The 17,915-nt window shown below is 37.9% G+C and overlaps 1 protein-coding gene across 3 annotated transcripts in view; it reads right to left on the reverse strand.

Moving 5' to 3' along the window:
- Nucleotides 1-17,915, reverse strand: part of LOC135170689 (uncharacterized) — a 63,828-nt gene that overhangs the window by 15,616 nt on the left and 30,297 nt on the right. Inside the window, exon 2 of one of the 3 annotated variants that reach the window (XM_064136729.1) lies at nucleotides 12,023-12,085. The exons of 1 other annotated variant lie outside the window; for it this stretch is intronic. In XM_064136729.1, coding sequence (XP_063992799.1) covers nucleotides 12,023-12,085 — 63 coding nt within the window. Of the gene's footprint in view, nucleotides 1-3,945; nucleotides 4,040-12,022; nucleotides 12,086-17,915 lie in introns of those variants that run through there. One more of the 3 variants, XM_064136731.1, reaches the window with a different exon arrangement.

The raw sequence follows: 17,915 nt of genomic DNA on the forward strand, positions 1-17,915 counted from the left end.
TCAAACCGATTGATCGTCCGGAGTCAGAAAATCGGGGCGATATTTCGGTTCGATTTATATCGATTTTTTGGCTCGATTCATGCCCATTTTTGGGTTTGATTTAAATCGATTTTTCGGTGTGGTTGACACCGATTTTTCGACTTGAGTCAAGTCGATTTTTCGGATTGATTCCGGACGATGTTTCGAAAATTCTTAAATTGAAATTCGGATGAGGAATGTAATCTCTGGAATTCTGGAGGATTTCCACGTAAATTTCCCAAACGTTCACCAACCAAAAATTTGATATTAAGACTGTGGGATTAGTAAGTTAAGTTCATAGAATTAATTAAAAGAGAAATAATAATTACAAAAATGAATCAACGTGGACGGGGCCGAAGTGCCGCCCGAGTGTTTATATAAACATAAACAATGATTTCATAGGGAGAAAGAACAAAGAATTCTTTCATTGAGGTGACGAATATTCTTTTAGAACAGACTATTCTTCTTCGTGCCATTTCGAATGAAGAAAAACTTGAAGTTAAATCCACTGCATTTTATATTCATTTATATACCCCATATTCAATAAAGACAACAACGATTTGTTTACACGCAGTGAATTAATTATTAATCGCCCATCAACTAATACAATTCTACTGAATGATGTTGCACTTGAAAGTTGACAAAAGAAATAACTGAGAAATACGGCCTCATCTACAAACCCACCCGATTACGCCATTAAAACCGAACTTTTAGAAAACAATTGCAATTGCTGGATTTTTCATGAAATAAATAGAAAACAAAAGTTAATCTTATTCTCTTCTGAGTGTTTATACTTCAATTGAAAAACATTTTTATGGGTTGAAATTCTGAGAAGTGTGAGGTATGATGTTTAGGTTTGATTTTAAGTATGTAGACAAAGTGGAATGAATAGGACTCGTTGAGACCACGTGACTAAAAGGTCCAGGGTGTTGTTTCCCTTTGTAAATGTAGTCAGTTCCTCTAAGAAATCGGTACAGACCGGATGTGTCTTCCGAGCACAATCATTTGAGTTAAATAATAAAGAAAGAAACAGTTACAATTATTTCCAGGATATTATTATTCCTAATAACCCATTTCCAATAACAATAAAATCGGGAACAAACCTGAGAATCTAAATAATCCTCCAACGATTAATTTTCCCGATTAGGTCGCCTCGACATGATGAGATCCCACTACCATTTGTTAACTAATTTGCTGAACGCTTTCTCGGTTCCAAATAAGATGAATAGCTAGTCCTTGTGGATTCCATGTGCTCATTAGTGAGGCCCAAATGAAAACAAAAAGTTGAAGATGAGAGTGTGCACTCTCGGATTCTCCGTTGCGACCCGATGAGTAATCCCGACGTTGGAACCATACTAGTGGTGAAAGATATTCCGGTCTGGCGGGATGTTGGAGAAAGTCGTCTCCGATACATATCGGGATACGACTGTGTATTCAAGCATCGGATGCCCCATCCTGTTATCACCGCTGAATTTTCAGTGTATTACCGGAGTAGTCATGCAACCATAATTTTTTTGGGACCGTATCAAAGTACATAATATATAATATACAATATATTATATATAATATATAATATCTAATATATAATATACAATATATAATATATAATATACAATATATAATATATAATATATAATATACAATATATAATATATACTTTTTTTTCTTTTTCGTCTCGTCTATAGAGCATGTCAGGGGTGAGGATATGAGGTACATAAATGAATATAAAATGCAGTGGATTTAACTTCAAGTTTTTTTTTCCTTCGAAATGGCACGAAGAAGAAACGTCTGTTCTCTACAGATCTCTAGACGAGACTAAAAATTGAACACAAAGCCTAAACAAATATTCATCGCCTAAATGAAAAAACTATTTGTTCTTTCTCCCTATGAAATCATTGTTTATGCTTATGTAAACACTCGGAGGTGGCTGCCAATGGCAGAGTCCAAAATAGTCGGAAGACTCATCAATTATTTTCGAAGTCAAACTCACTGAGTTCAAGTTCAATCAAGAAATTAAACTCAAGGATTTTAGTTGGAAAATTTGGCAGCTGAAAATATTTGAAAGCAGCGCACCCGGTCGGTAAATTATCGACGTCGGGGAAGAGCTGGTTAAATTCCTTAGCCCTAATTTTAGTTTCAAATTTTTACTGGCAAAAGTACACATTTATTTTTTCGGGCAGAAATATGTCCGGTTATTTATACCTCTGTGTGTAAAAAGTCCTCTTATCAACATCTGCGTGCGGTTATCTGATCATTACCATGCGTCATTGATACAGTCACGGAGGAACAATTTACCGGATAGTAAATGGGAACAAAAAGAAAGTCCACACCGCGACTGAAATAACAGAAATGTTGGAAAAAATTGTTGGTATTACCCGAGTCATTACTAATTAGCATAATTGAGTGAGTTTCTATCATTACATCTATCTCCGACAATCTAAAAAAACAATACTTTCATCGAGTATCGTTTACTCTATTCTAGTATGAGAACAGCCGATAATGAGCGAGCAATTACTCTGGGGAAATAACGTGTGTATTTACTTGGATAGAAGTGGGAAAAGAACTGTACAGTGGTATGTTGGCTTGAATCATCAAGATGTTTAGTTGAATAATTGTAACTTTTCATGTCTCGTGCAGCGGGTGATGCTATGTATTAAAGATGAAAGTTCCGTGAAGTTGGTTTATATCGGCATTTGTTTTTGTTTTTATAAATGTAGACGGTTGAGGCTTCTTATAAAATACCTCGCGGTCTCAGTGCTCGAGGTTTACCCCGAGTATTCCTTCGGGGAACAGTATGTTAAATTAATTATCGTGAAAGTATTTGTGTGTTCACGAAAAAACTGAGTCCCAATAAATATAGATTTGTCGATCTAAAGTTACAACACGTCAATGCAAAATGTTATATTTCAGTGATATCAGACGCTTCTGTACCGACAAAACGATTTATTTATACTCCAAACGTTATTTGTTAACTATTAGTGGGCCTTGTCACCAAGAGATGGGACTGACCGAAGGGACAAAGGACAGTGGAATATATCCTATGCTAAGTAGATCCTGCCAAACAAGTTCAGACGAATTCCTACAAAAGTTTACGATTCTGGATTCGGCTTTTCTCGGCTCCATAGAAAACAGTTTAAAAAATCATATTTTTGGGAGACTCGAGACGAAAAAAGGGCGGGTCTTTCTTCAATTTTCGTGGGTCACTTATTAAATTATTATCAACTGTTCTTCACTCAGTAACGACTTCCATGAAATAAAAATAAAATGGTAGAAATTGTAGAATGCAGATTGTCAGTCTGCAATTGCAAATTTCACAAATGCATAAGTTTCATTTTTGTTCATAGATCTTCATTTTTGATTCGTTCCATTCTTCTCTTTTCAATATGATCGGCCACCACACACTTGCTCCATCCGTGTGGCTCATATCTGATGATTTTTAGTTCGTGTGGATGACCTTGTACGACGCCACCTGGTGGTGGCGTTAGTGAGTGACTCATTAATTTTTGGAGGGAACTTCTCCGAGATTATAGAACCTTTTTTCTGCGTGTAAGGCAAATAAAAATCACGTGTTAACATTAAAAACACTGAACATAAAACCTTTGAGTCTTAACCGAAGACTTGAAGGTCCAAACTGATAAAAAAAATCGTTCGTTCAGAATTATTGAAGATCATCAGTTTCAAGGTTAAATTGCACTTATCTGGCTGTAATTTTTATTGAATATTCCTCTTCGCATGAATAAATCAAAGTAAAATCTCAAAGATCTCTCGACATTCGTATCTTGTCACCTTTCCAAAACCAGCAAACCCAATTAATTCACCCGCTCCCTCCTCGCCTTCACCCCTTGTACTTTCAAATTTATTCATCATCAACTTTCCACAATCAGCTCAATTCATCAATTAATCACAAATGCACATGTCAAAATTTCCCCACTGCCGTTGCCGATTTCACAAATGAATTATTGCCCACGAAAATTATCGTAACAAGATCCACCAGCCAGACACTCATTCCGGACTACAATGCAACGAAAAAGCCCTCGTCCAGTTGATGGAATTCTCGCATCGCGCCAACAACTGCAATATATATTTCGTAAGTAACAACCGAGGCCAGTGCTCGCATGCGCAAACATCCCGGACGTAAAATAATGATTGGAGTGAATCACTAATATGTTCCTCTTTTTAATACGACTTTTTATATTCAGGGATTTGCACATCGACTCCATTATTTCACCGTAAGGATGAAGAGCCACTGCATGTCACTCTACATGCTCTTCAGGCCTGTAGAATACTTGAGGCTATCACAAATCACGTCTCTCCTCCGGTGAATGTGCGACGGATCTTCGATGGCCTCATTACGAAAATTTGTGTAATTATGTGGACACAAATGGATTTATTCAATAATCAAGTAGAGCTGTCAGCAATATTTTTACAATTTACCACAAATTGTTTATCGGGCAATGGGTCAGTTAATTTATTTTGTTCCATTATCAAACTCAAACCAAAGACTATTAGAAATGGAACGACTTTAATTATTCTAAACCTTCGAATATTATTTTTCGTTACTGAGACGAGGAAAGCGCTTTCTACCCGACTGGTTTGAGGACGATAGGTTAAATATTATAAGACAGGACTCCACCGAGGTACATTACAGCTCCTAGAAGCCGAGGTGCTTACCTACCCTCCGCCAAACGCCACCTACTACGCCTCTAACGGAGACCGTCGTAACTTCGGAGTGACATGACAGTTGAGCGTTATTCATTATTTAAAGCATTATTCATCTTTTAGTATTTCGATTAAGATTCCCCCCTCCCCCCTCCTCTTCGTGCGTCCCTTCGTTGACTCGACATAGGTCTTTGTAACGAAAAACAGATTATGGCATGAGGACGATGGGGTCGGATTGTGAGGAGTGTGAAGTTGGCAGCGCTCGGTGTGACAGGTCTGCGTCTCGTGCTGCCAACTTCACACTCCTCGCAATCCTCCACCTATCGTCCTCATGCCATAATTTAGTATATTCTCTTTTATTTTATACGCTCGGAAGGGACAACCGTTTTGGTTCGTTTCCTTAGAACTGATTAAAGAGACTAAAGGGCACGATACCCTGGGCATGATGACTGGACATTAACAATGGTCCCACTCATGCACCTCTGTTTAGACCCAAGAAAGCAAAGCATACACATCATGCCCCAAACTTCTCTGAATTTTCACCCATAAAATGTTTTTCAGTCTCAAGTGGAAACACCAGAATGAAAGAAATACAAATCGTACAAAGATCTATATTTAGTTTCGAGATCGGGAAACCATCAGGGGTGTCTTTTCACAAATACTCGTATAATTCATATCCTTTGGGGGAATAAATTACCACTTCCTTTTTTTCTGTCTAGACCATTTGTCGTAAAAATTACACAATCGATAAATCACTGAAATACGAAGCTTTCACTCGGAAGTAAAAATCAATCAATCTCACTAACAAATTAATACTCCTGAAATGTTTATAACCACACGCAAATATTGACTCAGAAATTGTCGTCCTGAGCGATTGAATTGTAACTCAACAAAGGATCACTTAGTTTGGAACATTAACCTGAAGACAATAATTTTTCCTCTTCACTCGACGTACATCAATGCCCTCATTAATTGATACATCATCGTTGATGGACTATTTATTACGGAATAGAAGAGAAACAGTTACCATTTTCGTTGGCAAACTCAGCCACGCGCCTCCAGCACGCGATGTTTATGTACCTTTCTCTGGAAAATAAACACGCATGGCTTCCTCGTTTCCCTTCCAATGTATATATCCAGCAGAAAGGAGTTATACATACTAAGATTGCCAGTGACTTCAAAGAGGTGACCGTTACAAATCACACAACAACACGTAAATCCATAAAACTTGCGGACCACCTGGAGAATGTGATTTTATTCCTTCTTCGGTGATTGCGAGGCTGGTCTCAGTCTCCCTCGTGAATCCGCTGATCAGTCACGTACGGAATATACTGTCGCGATATATCGCCATAGTGCGCAATGTTGATCCCTGACATAAGGTGACACGAGCCAGAAGGGGGATTGCCTGGTGTTACTTCACACTGGACAATCTCAAAAGGAGCGAGTTATGAGGAACTTGGAAAGCACGAAACTCGAGGTAAATCCAGTTTCATATGGACAGTTTCGAGTCTCTTTCACCTAGTTTCTTTAATTTTTACTTTTATTTTTAGATTTGGAAAACTGATCAGATGTTGGGGATAAAGTGCTGGGGCGACAATCTTCCCAGGGAGCGACATGAATTTTCTTCGGCTCATACACTGGAAAAAATTCTGAGTGATTTTAGAGTACACGTCGAGGAAGTTTGTTTCATTGGAGTCCTCGAGAATTATACCACGTCCTGACTCTGATCTTCTGCATGAATTTTAACAGCCGGTGGATGAATTTTTCAAGGACCTGGCGAACGCATTATTGAGCCACGTCTACTCATATTTTGTTGCATTATTGTTGTTCCGGGAATTATTTCAAATGGGCATGTCCTTTGTTATTATCCATTGATAATTCAAAGTCGGAGAGTGAAATGTTAAGATACTACGCGCGATAATTATGGGACTTGTCAGTGGAAATGAGGTTCAGCGTAACTATTTGTATACATGATAATAATTTTCAACTGATGTTCAATAATTATACGCCGTGGTACTCTAATTCTGGTATAACGTGTGAGTCAGATCCTCTTCATTAGGTCGTCATTGTTAATGCATTTGTCCCATACCATTGGTCAGCGATCATTCAAAGTATATAAATCGAATATTCCGGAAGAGTATGTGAGAATTAGTGGACTTGTTGAAGAAATTTAGAGTCTCCATCATTGTTTGTGTACAGCATGCCAATTTTTCAGTTACGTTCTCAAATTATGCACTTCGGTACACACAATTATGGAACATTGGCATCAGTTTAGGTTCAATGACAAGGAAAATAAAATTGGAAGACATGTGTATGATAAATATGTGTGAATACTGAAATTATTTTTTACGGTGTAGTTTTGTCGATTATAGGGGGAGTTCACTGTTTTTGTTAACAGGACCTATTGGACATGGGGTGATTTTAAATGATTGAAAACTTGTAATTAAATATTCCAAGTACTTTCATTTGCCTCTATCAACTCTCTGGTTCGTTTCCCGAACCGAACTAACTAAAATGACAAAAGGGCTACGACACCCTGGGCCTGATGACCCAAATTAGACCCAATTATGCACCTCTAGTCAGACCCAACAAAACACACCATACCCCAAACTTCTCAGAATTTTCATCCATAAAAATGTTTTTCGATTTCAAGTGGAAACACGAGAATGAAAAAAATCATATCGTACAAAGACAACTTTTATGTTTAATCCTTTAACTTTAAACATTTTGCAAGGATCTCTCACAGCATATCCCGTAGAATAACATTGATGATGATTTATGCTCAGTAATTTTGTTTTCCTGTTCCTCATTGAGGCCCATCATATCTGTGATTTACATCCCATTTCTGGAAACGTCGAGTCAGGATTGAAATATGTCTGGGGAAAAATAGATCGGTGAGATCGAGAGGGAGATAAATATGATACTTTTATTTTACACACGTATCGGTTCGCGATATAATGGTTTTGGCATGTTGTCTAATATTTATCTATGTGACATGCGGGGAAAATCAAATGCCATAAAAATTGACAGAGAAGATGTGGGAGAATGTGGAGGCAGTAAAATTTTATTATTTGTTGCACGTACAGAAATTTTGTAATTGTTCAGATTTATAGTTTCACAATTTTCATTCCCAAATATGACAGGGAGTTATTATTGAGAGATGTGAGAACGAGTTATGCAATTTATTAAAAAATTTTGGCAAATCAAATCCTTTAAAAAAAAAAAGAATTTACAATTATTCACATATAATACCACAAGTGGTTCAAAATTATCGAATATTTCCCGATAGATTCGTTGCAAACAAATGAAGGAGTCAAGTTTTTCAGGCTAAAAAATCACGAGTGCGAAGCACGAGTGATTTTTCCTGAAAAACTTGACGACTTCATTTGTATGCAGGGAACCTAGAGGGAAATATTCTATAATTTTGAAGCTCGAGTGGTATTCAGGGGATTATTTTTCCTATCCAAATTTCGGCCAAGAGAATTGTGCCATGACATGAAAAGAGGTTTATTTGGTTAAGTGTCGTTTGTTTACCAAAATATTCAAAAAATTATCGCTGATATTCGAGGTAGGCTATACAAAATATCAACAAATGGTGCAATTCTATTGGCTGAAATTTGGGTGGGAAAAATAATCAGTAAAATATCAAAGACACAAAAAATTCGGAAAAATTACATCTATTTACAAAATTTGTTGTAGAAGTCAAGTTACAAAATTTAAAAGAGAAAAACTTTGCATCAATTCAAAACCAAGCAAACAAATTGGAAACGTAAATTTGAATTATTAAAATACTTCTATTCGACTGAAGTATTTACAAAAACAAATGGGATGTCATAAACTCAGAACATAAAATCACTCAAGACAGATGGAATGTTAACAACACATATCTTAATTGAAGACACTAAAACTACTGTGCAGACACAAGTGTCTGGAAAGAGACTGAAAATTATCTGAATTTCATCCACAATTTTCCCCTCAAACGATTCTCAACTCAGCCGATACTTCAATTTTCTACTCAATGCCATTTACCTAGGGTACATGAAATTTATGTAAAATTAAAAATTCACCACGCTTAGTTGTTCGACCAGAGAAAATTGGTTAATTAACCTGCACCGAGTTTTTCCCCATAACAGATGCATTATTTATGATTAGCCATTCGGTTCATGGCAAATTGGTGGTGAAGCAAAGGATTGTCTCATCGATTACTCGCAGAAGGTAACGGAGAGCGGGAGTCCTGCAGGTTAAACTGTGTGGGAGTTTGTTAATTAACATCGGGCAGATTCACTGGCTTTCGTCATCAGTAGAAACTGCAACTGGAGGATTGGGAGTCGTTGGATCGTATCGGCAATTCCGGGAAAGTCAGCGAGAAATAATTTCAAAGGATCAAGGTCAGTGGCAGCAGACGGCGTGCACCGAACAATGGCTGGTATGACGGCAAAAAATATCTCATTAACGTTTATGTTTTTACGATTGTCGAGTGGAGAACGAAGTTACCTTGGGGAAGAGGTCTAATGATATGCTCTCATTAGCGTAGTTTTTTCAACGTAAACATCTTGTTCAGTCTTTCTTGTGAATAATGAATGGACAAAACGTCTTTTACGTACGGAATTTTCTAATGATTTTTTTTATGTTAAACACTCCGTGACTGCAGCACTATTTTCTTATTAACGAGACGATCTCTTTATGAAGGGGAAGAATAATTGATAAACAATTGATTAAAGTAATTAAGTCCCAGAAATAAATTTGATAGTCGAAAGGGAAGAATTCGTTCAATCAAAAACGCCTCACAACGATTTTTATTTTTTCATTTTTTTATTGGGTTACGATGATCTTGATTAAAATTGACAGAATAAATATGTCAACTCGAAAAAATTCCCACCAAAAACTGGAACGATATCTTGTTGAAACAATCTAAAAACATAAATTAAACTCGCAAAAAAAATGTAAATAAATTTCACAATGAGACAAGTGGTTTAGTTGACAATTTTTGAGAGTTTTAATGAAGCGTACTTCATTAAATAATTAATATATTAACGTTACAGAATAATATCCCCTGGGATTTTTATCACATTCGATAGAATTTCAAAATTTTAATTCACAATTTGATCGCACGAAATTGAATAGTCGATGACGACATGCCATAGACTTTTATTTATATATAATATAGGTATATAGGTATATATGTAAACTTATGTACAAATACAATGCACAATTTCTCGCCGAAATATTAAATTTCAAGTGGAGAAAAACCATAAACAAAGGCGCGTAAATTCAGAGATATTTTTTTTCACATTCAACACTGGTCGTTACGTCCTTCTGATTCTCCATCGACATAACCGCAATTGATGCATCAATTTATATCCTTATGTAACATCATTTTACTGCAGTTTAATGCTCGAATGCCGCATTTCTTCAGAGATTCGTAAACTGAAACGGGTTTTTAGGTCGAGATGAACTCCCAAATCGGAAATTTTTTCCAACGACAATAAGTTAATTTCATTTCTTATGTTGACCGCACGGCCAATTGAAAGATCCATAAATTTTCTCGAGAAAAAAAAATTCGGAGGCGTCGTCCAATTAAGCCGGCCGGGGCTGGAAATTGAGAGAAAAAAATTGTTCATTCGAGGTGAATCCAGAGTCGATAAACGAAGAAGAAACGGCTCCCCAGTCTTACGAAATTTCATCATAAATCTCTGAGGCTTTAGCGCATCAACCCAGATATGAATACATAACCTCTACCAAACAGTCTACCCGCAGACAACGGGAAAATAATTTTTTTAGAAAGTCTGGACAGTCTCATGGTAATTTCCAACAATGTAAGAATATACTTTTTGAAATGAATCTGACATTAGTATTCTTGTCATGCTCCCTGACAATAACTCTTTCCGACTGCATTCAAATCCACTATGGACGGATCACCGAGGAGTACATCGACTAGCGTCACACTCTGATTGGCTACTGACCCGTCCTTTTTGTACACCGAGTGATGTTCTTTGTTCACCACTCCACACGCAATAACGCGGTAAAGTATGGGCATTTCGAAATTCCCGGGCAGTTCATTTACAGTATTTTTTGTCCGACTGGACAGCCGCGAAGATTTGGTGGATTTGGAAATTAAATAATTTTTGCGAGCGGGACATGCGCGATAAAATTTTATGAAAGACCATACCGAAGTCTATTGGATTCATATTAAACTTTCTAATAATTTTTCCACAAAATTTATTCCACTGGCATAGTTTCCGAATAGAATTTACGGGTTTAGAGACGATGTCGAAGACGCGTGCTGCACGCCACCTCAGCTGATTGTGCTTTCCCATGTCGTCACGTGGTGGCGCATCGGGAGTTTGGGGAGGGGAGGGTGAAATAAAGAGTATTAGGACGCTGGGATTTTTTTTGGGTGTCTAGCGGACATAACAGCTTTGTTTGTGTGCTATAATCGAGGGATCGAACCCAAAAAATACGAAAATGAACGAGATTGTTCGAATATGAGGAACAAAAATGATGGAAAACACACAGTTAATATTTCAACACTAAACTTTAATATATTATTCAGACTCTACTTGTCAAGAGGCCACTGTACACTCTATGAAATCTTAGAAGAGACTAAACACTAAATTACTAGTCAGGCTCCGATTCACCTCTACTTAGAGAGGGCAATAAACTTTACACCCCCTGAATCTTCACTGATAAATTCCATCTTGATCATGTCTGGTCACTACATGATTTTGGGGACATCCCTTTGGAGAAGTTCAGTATTACAAAGTCCCACGGAGAAGGCTCTGACGACAATTAACTAATAAAACATTTTCTCTAGTCTTAAATATAAAAGCCCTGGAGCGAGTGAATTTTGTACTCGGGAAAAATCCGAAAATTCACCAGAGATTTCGGAAAATTCTAACCTCCAACACTCGGGCGCCTCCTGGCGTTCGCGAAATGCACTTGATAATATAAGGATGCTTCGTGGATTATGGCAGGGTGCCTCGGGACCTGATGGTGGCCAAATCATTTAAAATGGCGTCCCACCCCCTAAGGGTCACAATCCATTTGTTATTTTCCATTTGTTAATCGTTATTAGATTATAATTTAGTTCTCAATGAAGCACATTTATAAATTGTTAGCAATCCTCATCATTGACAATGATCCTACACATAAGCAGATTCTTATCCAGACAAACACCATTGACAGCAGCACTCGAACGTACTCACTCTTTTCCTCTCCTCAAGATGCTAAAATTTTCAGCCAATTGTTATCCAATTTTTCTCATCGTATACCCCCGAAGCAATACATTACCGTCAAGATACACCGAACAAACGCATTATTAGCAATTCTGCAATCCAATCTGTACCTCGACTTCCACCTCCACCAGCAGTAACACAATCCCCATAAACTCCTGTCAATGTTTCTTTACCTGGAACATAAAAAACAGAAACCGCACGATGATTAGTGCGTCGTGCAGTAAAAGTTGGGTTAAATATAACTCTAAGAAAAGTGTCTCATTAACGTGTGTATTGGTTATCCACAAAGGTGTCAGTCATGGCGCGTGATCCGTCTGTGCCACATAAGTAAATAAAGCCGATTGAGCTGGCGCGATAATAGCCTTCTGCGGTAATTCAAAGATTGGATTCCCCGAGTGGTTCAGGATTTTGTATTTGCATATCAAGGCGTTAGGAAAGTTTCCACGGTTGTTGCCACCCTGTCGTAAACCTCGTACGCAACACTCGCTTCAAGTGCTGGGCATAACTAACACCCTTTAGGGGTTTACGGCGATTCGCAAATGGGGGAAACGATTCTTCATTAATCTCCTTCGATTGACTGGAGTTGGGAAACTATTGTAAGCGGAGAAAAAATTGTTTAAACATCACGTGTCTGTTGCTGTTCGCTGGGCGGAACGATTAACAAACGCGAACAGTTGGAAGGGTGGAAAGTCTTTGGAATTAAGTTGAAAATATAAGGCACTATTTAATGAAATTATATTTGTAATTACAGATGATTTCGATCAAATGATATTAATAGAAAAATAATTTTGGGATATGGGTAAAAATAGATAAATAAATGTGGCAAGACAATTAATTACTTTAACTTGAAACTTTTATTGTTGGCATGAGGAAGGCACGAGGGACCTAGAGGACTGTTGTCCAGAGACTAAATTCTGACTATTTGAAAAACATTTACTGAGGGAAAAACAAGAGAATGTTTATGACTCCAGAAGACAGAGTTTCCTTTGAATTAATTAGGATCATTAATTAGATTTTTGAAGATAAACCGAAGAGCTGTGTTCAAATTTTCCACCAAATAATATTCACTAAATGATCGGATAGGGACTTCTGAAGATCTTCCAGACAATATTTTTTGGTCACCAGCGAAACCCCGGATCTGAGACTAGAAGACTCCCAAATCCCATCGTGACGCGATGTGAATCTTGATTTATTTTCTTACAAAATTTATTTATTTATTTTCAATGCAAAAGATGTGATACCAAAGTTCTTCGGTGATTCTTGAAGATTTCCAGACTAAAAATCACAAATTTCCCCAGTGATTTTCCCACAAGATTTACCATTCTCACCATTGAAAGGAAACGATTTTTCTTCGAGCGCTGCAAATCGATTCGATAAATTTCATTCTTCACGGACTCCCTCCAGATTCCGAGTCATTAGACCATTGAACATGTCAGAAGATGTCTCCTATGTCAGTCTAACGAACGTCTGTCCTCTCACTGTGACGATAGACACAATTGCATCAACGTCATGAGTTTCTTCCCCAGAGGATACTGATGGCTCACGTTACGTCTCGCCATTATCGTCTTCTCGGGATCGCGATTCTTCTCCTCCAAGTTGAATAAACATCTGACGATTGCGAAAGGATTAGATCAAAGAAGACTTCCTCGTCAAGAAGAGTCGCCAAATTAGTGCGATTCAAGAGTCTCCTCGGGACTCGGTGAGTTTGATTTATTTTCAATGGGTTTATTATTCATTTTTTTTTCTCTTACTGGAGGAGTCGAGTGAGTGATCATTCAACCGTGACACAATCAATCAGCGCAACGTGCCTTGCGAAATCATTCGGTGCCTGCCCTTTGGCTGTTCTGGCCAGTTCCGCGAGTCTTAATAGCCCTATATTACTGATATCCTGATGTATAATCTATTTACGTATGTTTAGCATTTCGTAATCGTCTCACCATAATGATGGTTTCATTTTTTTTATTTTTATAAAGCGCAGATGTCCTTTCGTTAAGAAATGTCCGTTGGGTTGAACGTCAATATTTGTACACGCATTTATTGCCAAGAAAACGAAATAGGAAAATGTAATAACAAATTAAGTTACGTATTTTTTTATCTCGAAGAGAAATGGAAAATAACGAAGTTACAGGTGACGGAAGACCTCTCCCATGCGTCTGGTAAGCGATAACGGATGGCCGACAGTCGGCCGACATTCGGCCGATGTTGGCGCATCCTCGGCGCACTGTCGGCAACTTGGAATCTGTTATGGGAGACCACAATCGATGAATCCTCAGGTCTCGTTCCTCACATAAAGCGATGGGAACCCAATCGTTATTGGTAGAAAGCCAAGAGGAACCGGATTCTTCATCGCAATTTATTAATTGCGGAAACGATCGAAAAGTGGAATAACGCGGTGTACGTGCACACAAAACAAGTTGTATTAGACGTATTTTTCTCGGCTCATCGTGCACGCTCCACTTGCCGCCAGTCCACAGTCTAATGGCTCTCATTCCCCCTCGACTTTTTTTTAATTGTTTCCAGAAATCCTACAATTCCCTTCGGCATAAGCCCACTGGCTGTACGCGTGCTACGGCAATTAAATCTCCACTATGTACGGACAAAAAAATATGATACAAAATGCGATAAGGAAAGAATCGTAAATAACATTAGGGGATATTTATGTGATATCTGGTTTCAATTAATTGGGTGAATTAAGCCGATACTGCAGGAAGTAAAAACCCAAGGTACATGTCAATTGACACTTGTTCTTATTTTACATATTTCAGTTTCATGGGTTCGGGAGCCGGGAAAACTCATAAGTAATTTATATGGGGATATTAGAATTCGTAAATTAGAGTTTATGGATCGTGATGTAATGTCACACTTTGCGCAAATTGTGGATTCCGGCTATTGAATCATTAGAAGTGATCTCGTAATTTTAACCGCGGACATTTTTTCCATTTATTTATGACGAGAAAATCACGTGTGGAGGTTTTTCATGGGTTTATGCGTTCACAGCAGGGGATTTAAGGATTTTTTTTAGTGCGATGAGTGAAATCTATTTCACCGGGATGTGTGCAGTTTTCATTAGACTGAATTCACGACGAGAAAAAGACTAACAAAAAATTATATTTATTTTTCTATGAAAAGTCTGAGATTTTCCAATTTTTTTTTTAATTTTGCCATTTGAGAAGAAGTTTTCTAGAATTTTTTTGATTTTCGATTTTGAGTGAATAGTCAATGGCATTTTAGACGATAAAAAAATTCAGTGACCACTTCCTGGTGCTCCATTAGTGGTGAATTACCACCTGATGTGATATGTGACGTCTCCTGGTGGATTCTAATGTTTAAATATTGCTAGTTTGTCTAGAAAAATATTTCTTTGAAATATATTCCATCAAATATAGGGAGATTCTTCAAAAGATCATCCCGAGGACCTTTTTGACAATCCAAAAAGATCGTCAGAAGAACAATCCCTTGTGCGACAATTTACTTTTCGACTATTTTTGAACAACAATTTTTTTAAGACCTTCAACCAAAAATAGTTTTTCGAATATTTTCGAACAAAACTGTTCTCTGCACAGTCGGCCAAGGGTAGGCCAACATTGGCGGAGTCTTGGCCCACTGTCGGCCATTCTGGATCTAATCATTTACAACGTAAGCCCTTCTGATCAAATTAAGTAAATTGCCAATTTTTTAGGGCGTGAACTACAGAAATTTTATTATTTCCGTGAATTTTAGTGTAAAATTGAATATTCATTATTGAATACTCGTCAACGTTGAGGGAATTCCCGTGAAATTCTTGGAATTCTGGATAGATTTTCTGAAGATCCAGAGCATCAGACAAAACTCTTCTTAATTCGCTGATTAATCGGCCAGGAATTGCCTGAAAATTGAATTATTTAATCTCGTATTCAATTAATTATTTAAGGCTGAACGCAAACAAATTTATGATAAGTATTAATAAACATCTGCAGTGTGCGTTAAAAGGTGTTTCAATCGAGTTTAATTAACCTTTTTTATCCGTTTTTCACTCCCACAACTGGGCTGAACTGATCAGAAAGTGCAGCTCTGACCTGACTCTGATCCCGCATCTGCTGATTTTCATTTTCTTCCTGCATTTTCCGGACTTTACATTCCTCAAGTCTCTTATCCTCCACTAGTTAATTCATAAGAACATTTTTCAAAGAAACTGAAATAACTGAAGTTTCACAGCAAAAAAGTCTACTGAGGGAAAAATATAATTTTGCCAATAACATACTTTTCTGACAAGAATTTAAAGCGCATTTGCGAATGGAAATTTCGGACATTTGCTTGCTCAGGACAAATAAGATTTGCAAAATTCGATTTTTTCTCAGCGGAGATCCTAAACTCATGAGGAAAAACACTAAATTTCATAAATCAATGTTGATGTCATGATGTAATGTCATACTCCCCGCAAATTATGGATTCCGGCAATTGAATCATTAGGCATGCTCTCGTAATTTTTACGAGAAACTTTTTTCCGATTAATTTATTACATGAAACTCACGTGTGGATGTTTCCTAGGCAATTATGCACTTACGTCGAAGGACTTTTTTTCGTGAGGAATGAAACAGTCCGAAATTTTCGCAATTTCGTTACGTTTTGACGTTACATATCATCCACCCGGTAATGAGAGACATTAATCGGCGAGCAATTATAGGAAAGACCAGTGGAGTTTGATTATTTTCTACGACTCGATGATTTAATAGCTCGTGATCCAAAGAATGGACCCATCGATGAAATTTTATTTCTATTTGTCGTATGAACGGTAATCGTGGGGGCTAGGGAGGCAGAGGGAGGGCCTGACTTTCTCAATAGAAAAATCGATCCGTAAAAATACGAGGAAATGATCTTGGAATTTATATTATCTACGGAATTTGTCGGTTATAACGCACTCAGGGCTTCGGGCTCTACATTATTGGTTGATATACTCCAGGGACTATAACAGGAATTATGGAACGTACACACGAAAAATTTCACAAGACTGGCACTGACGCAAAGGCCCAGTCACCGCGACTTGCGGAATTACCACGGGCGATTGCTTTAATAGTGTAATTGTAATTTGGCAATTGTTGGAGAGAAAACGGAGACCCGGAGGGTGGGAGGGGGGAGTGGAAAGGTTTAGAGGAGTTTTGATTTAATACCAGAAGGAATTTTGTGGGGTGTGTAAAGTTGTGATGATTGAGGGCATAAGTATCGGAAAAGATCGTTTTTATGCACCCGAATGAGACGTTCCATGAGAATCTGTTTTCGGATGTGGAATTAGCTGTAGAAATTATTTGTCGAGTTTCAGTCGTTTATAGCTCGAACCTGTTAGTCCTTCTTTATACTCGTTATGCCCTTAATGTTACAAATGTCTTCTTTGTTTTACATCGACTCCTGCCTGCCTGCGCCAATGCCTTTTACCTTCTTCCATCCCCTTTCCCTGTCGTGTCACGGTACCGACTTTTTCCCCAACTGTACTGCATTTACACAAGGGTCGAGGGAAACCATGGAAAACCCTTATTGTACAGTCGGTTGGTAGTGCAGGGTGGTAATGTACCCTTTCGTCATACTGACGAGAAAGGTGCACTGGGTCTTCATGCTCGTGCCTTCCGAGCTGTAATTTTCAGGGCGAGCGCGTGGTGGTTCTTGGTGTTTTTTTTTATTATTATTTTTTCATTTGATATTCCTTTAATGTTACAAATGCCTTTTTTATTTTACATAGACTCATGCCTGCCTGCCTAACTCACTCACTGCCATTACACCTTCTTTTGTTCCTCCTTTTTGCATTGCCTTCTTGCCACCCCTTTCCCTGCGGTGCCTTGGGACCAACTTTTTCCCCAATTGTTACTGCATTTACACAAGGGTCGAGGGAAACCATGGAAAACCCTTATTGTACAACCGGCTGGTAGTGCAGGGTCTTAATGTACCCTTTTCGTCAGTATGACAGAGCTCCATATTCGTGTCCTCCACGCACTGATTTTTTAAGTGAGCGCGTGGTGTTCCTAAGCGGTCACC

The sequence above is a fragment of the Diachasmimorpha longicaudata genome, chromosome 17 (assembly GCF_034640455.1).
Source record: "Diachasmimorpha longicaudata isolate KC_UGA_2023 chromosome 17, iyDiaLong2, whole genome shotgun sequence".
In the NCBI taxonomy this organism is placed as follows: domain Eukaryota; kingdom Metazoa; phylum Arthropoda; class Insecta; order Hymenoptera; family Braconidae; genus Diachasmimorpha; species Diachasmimorpha longicaudata.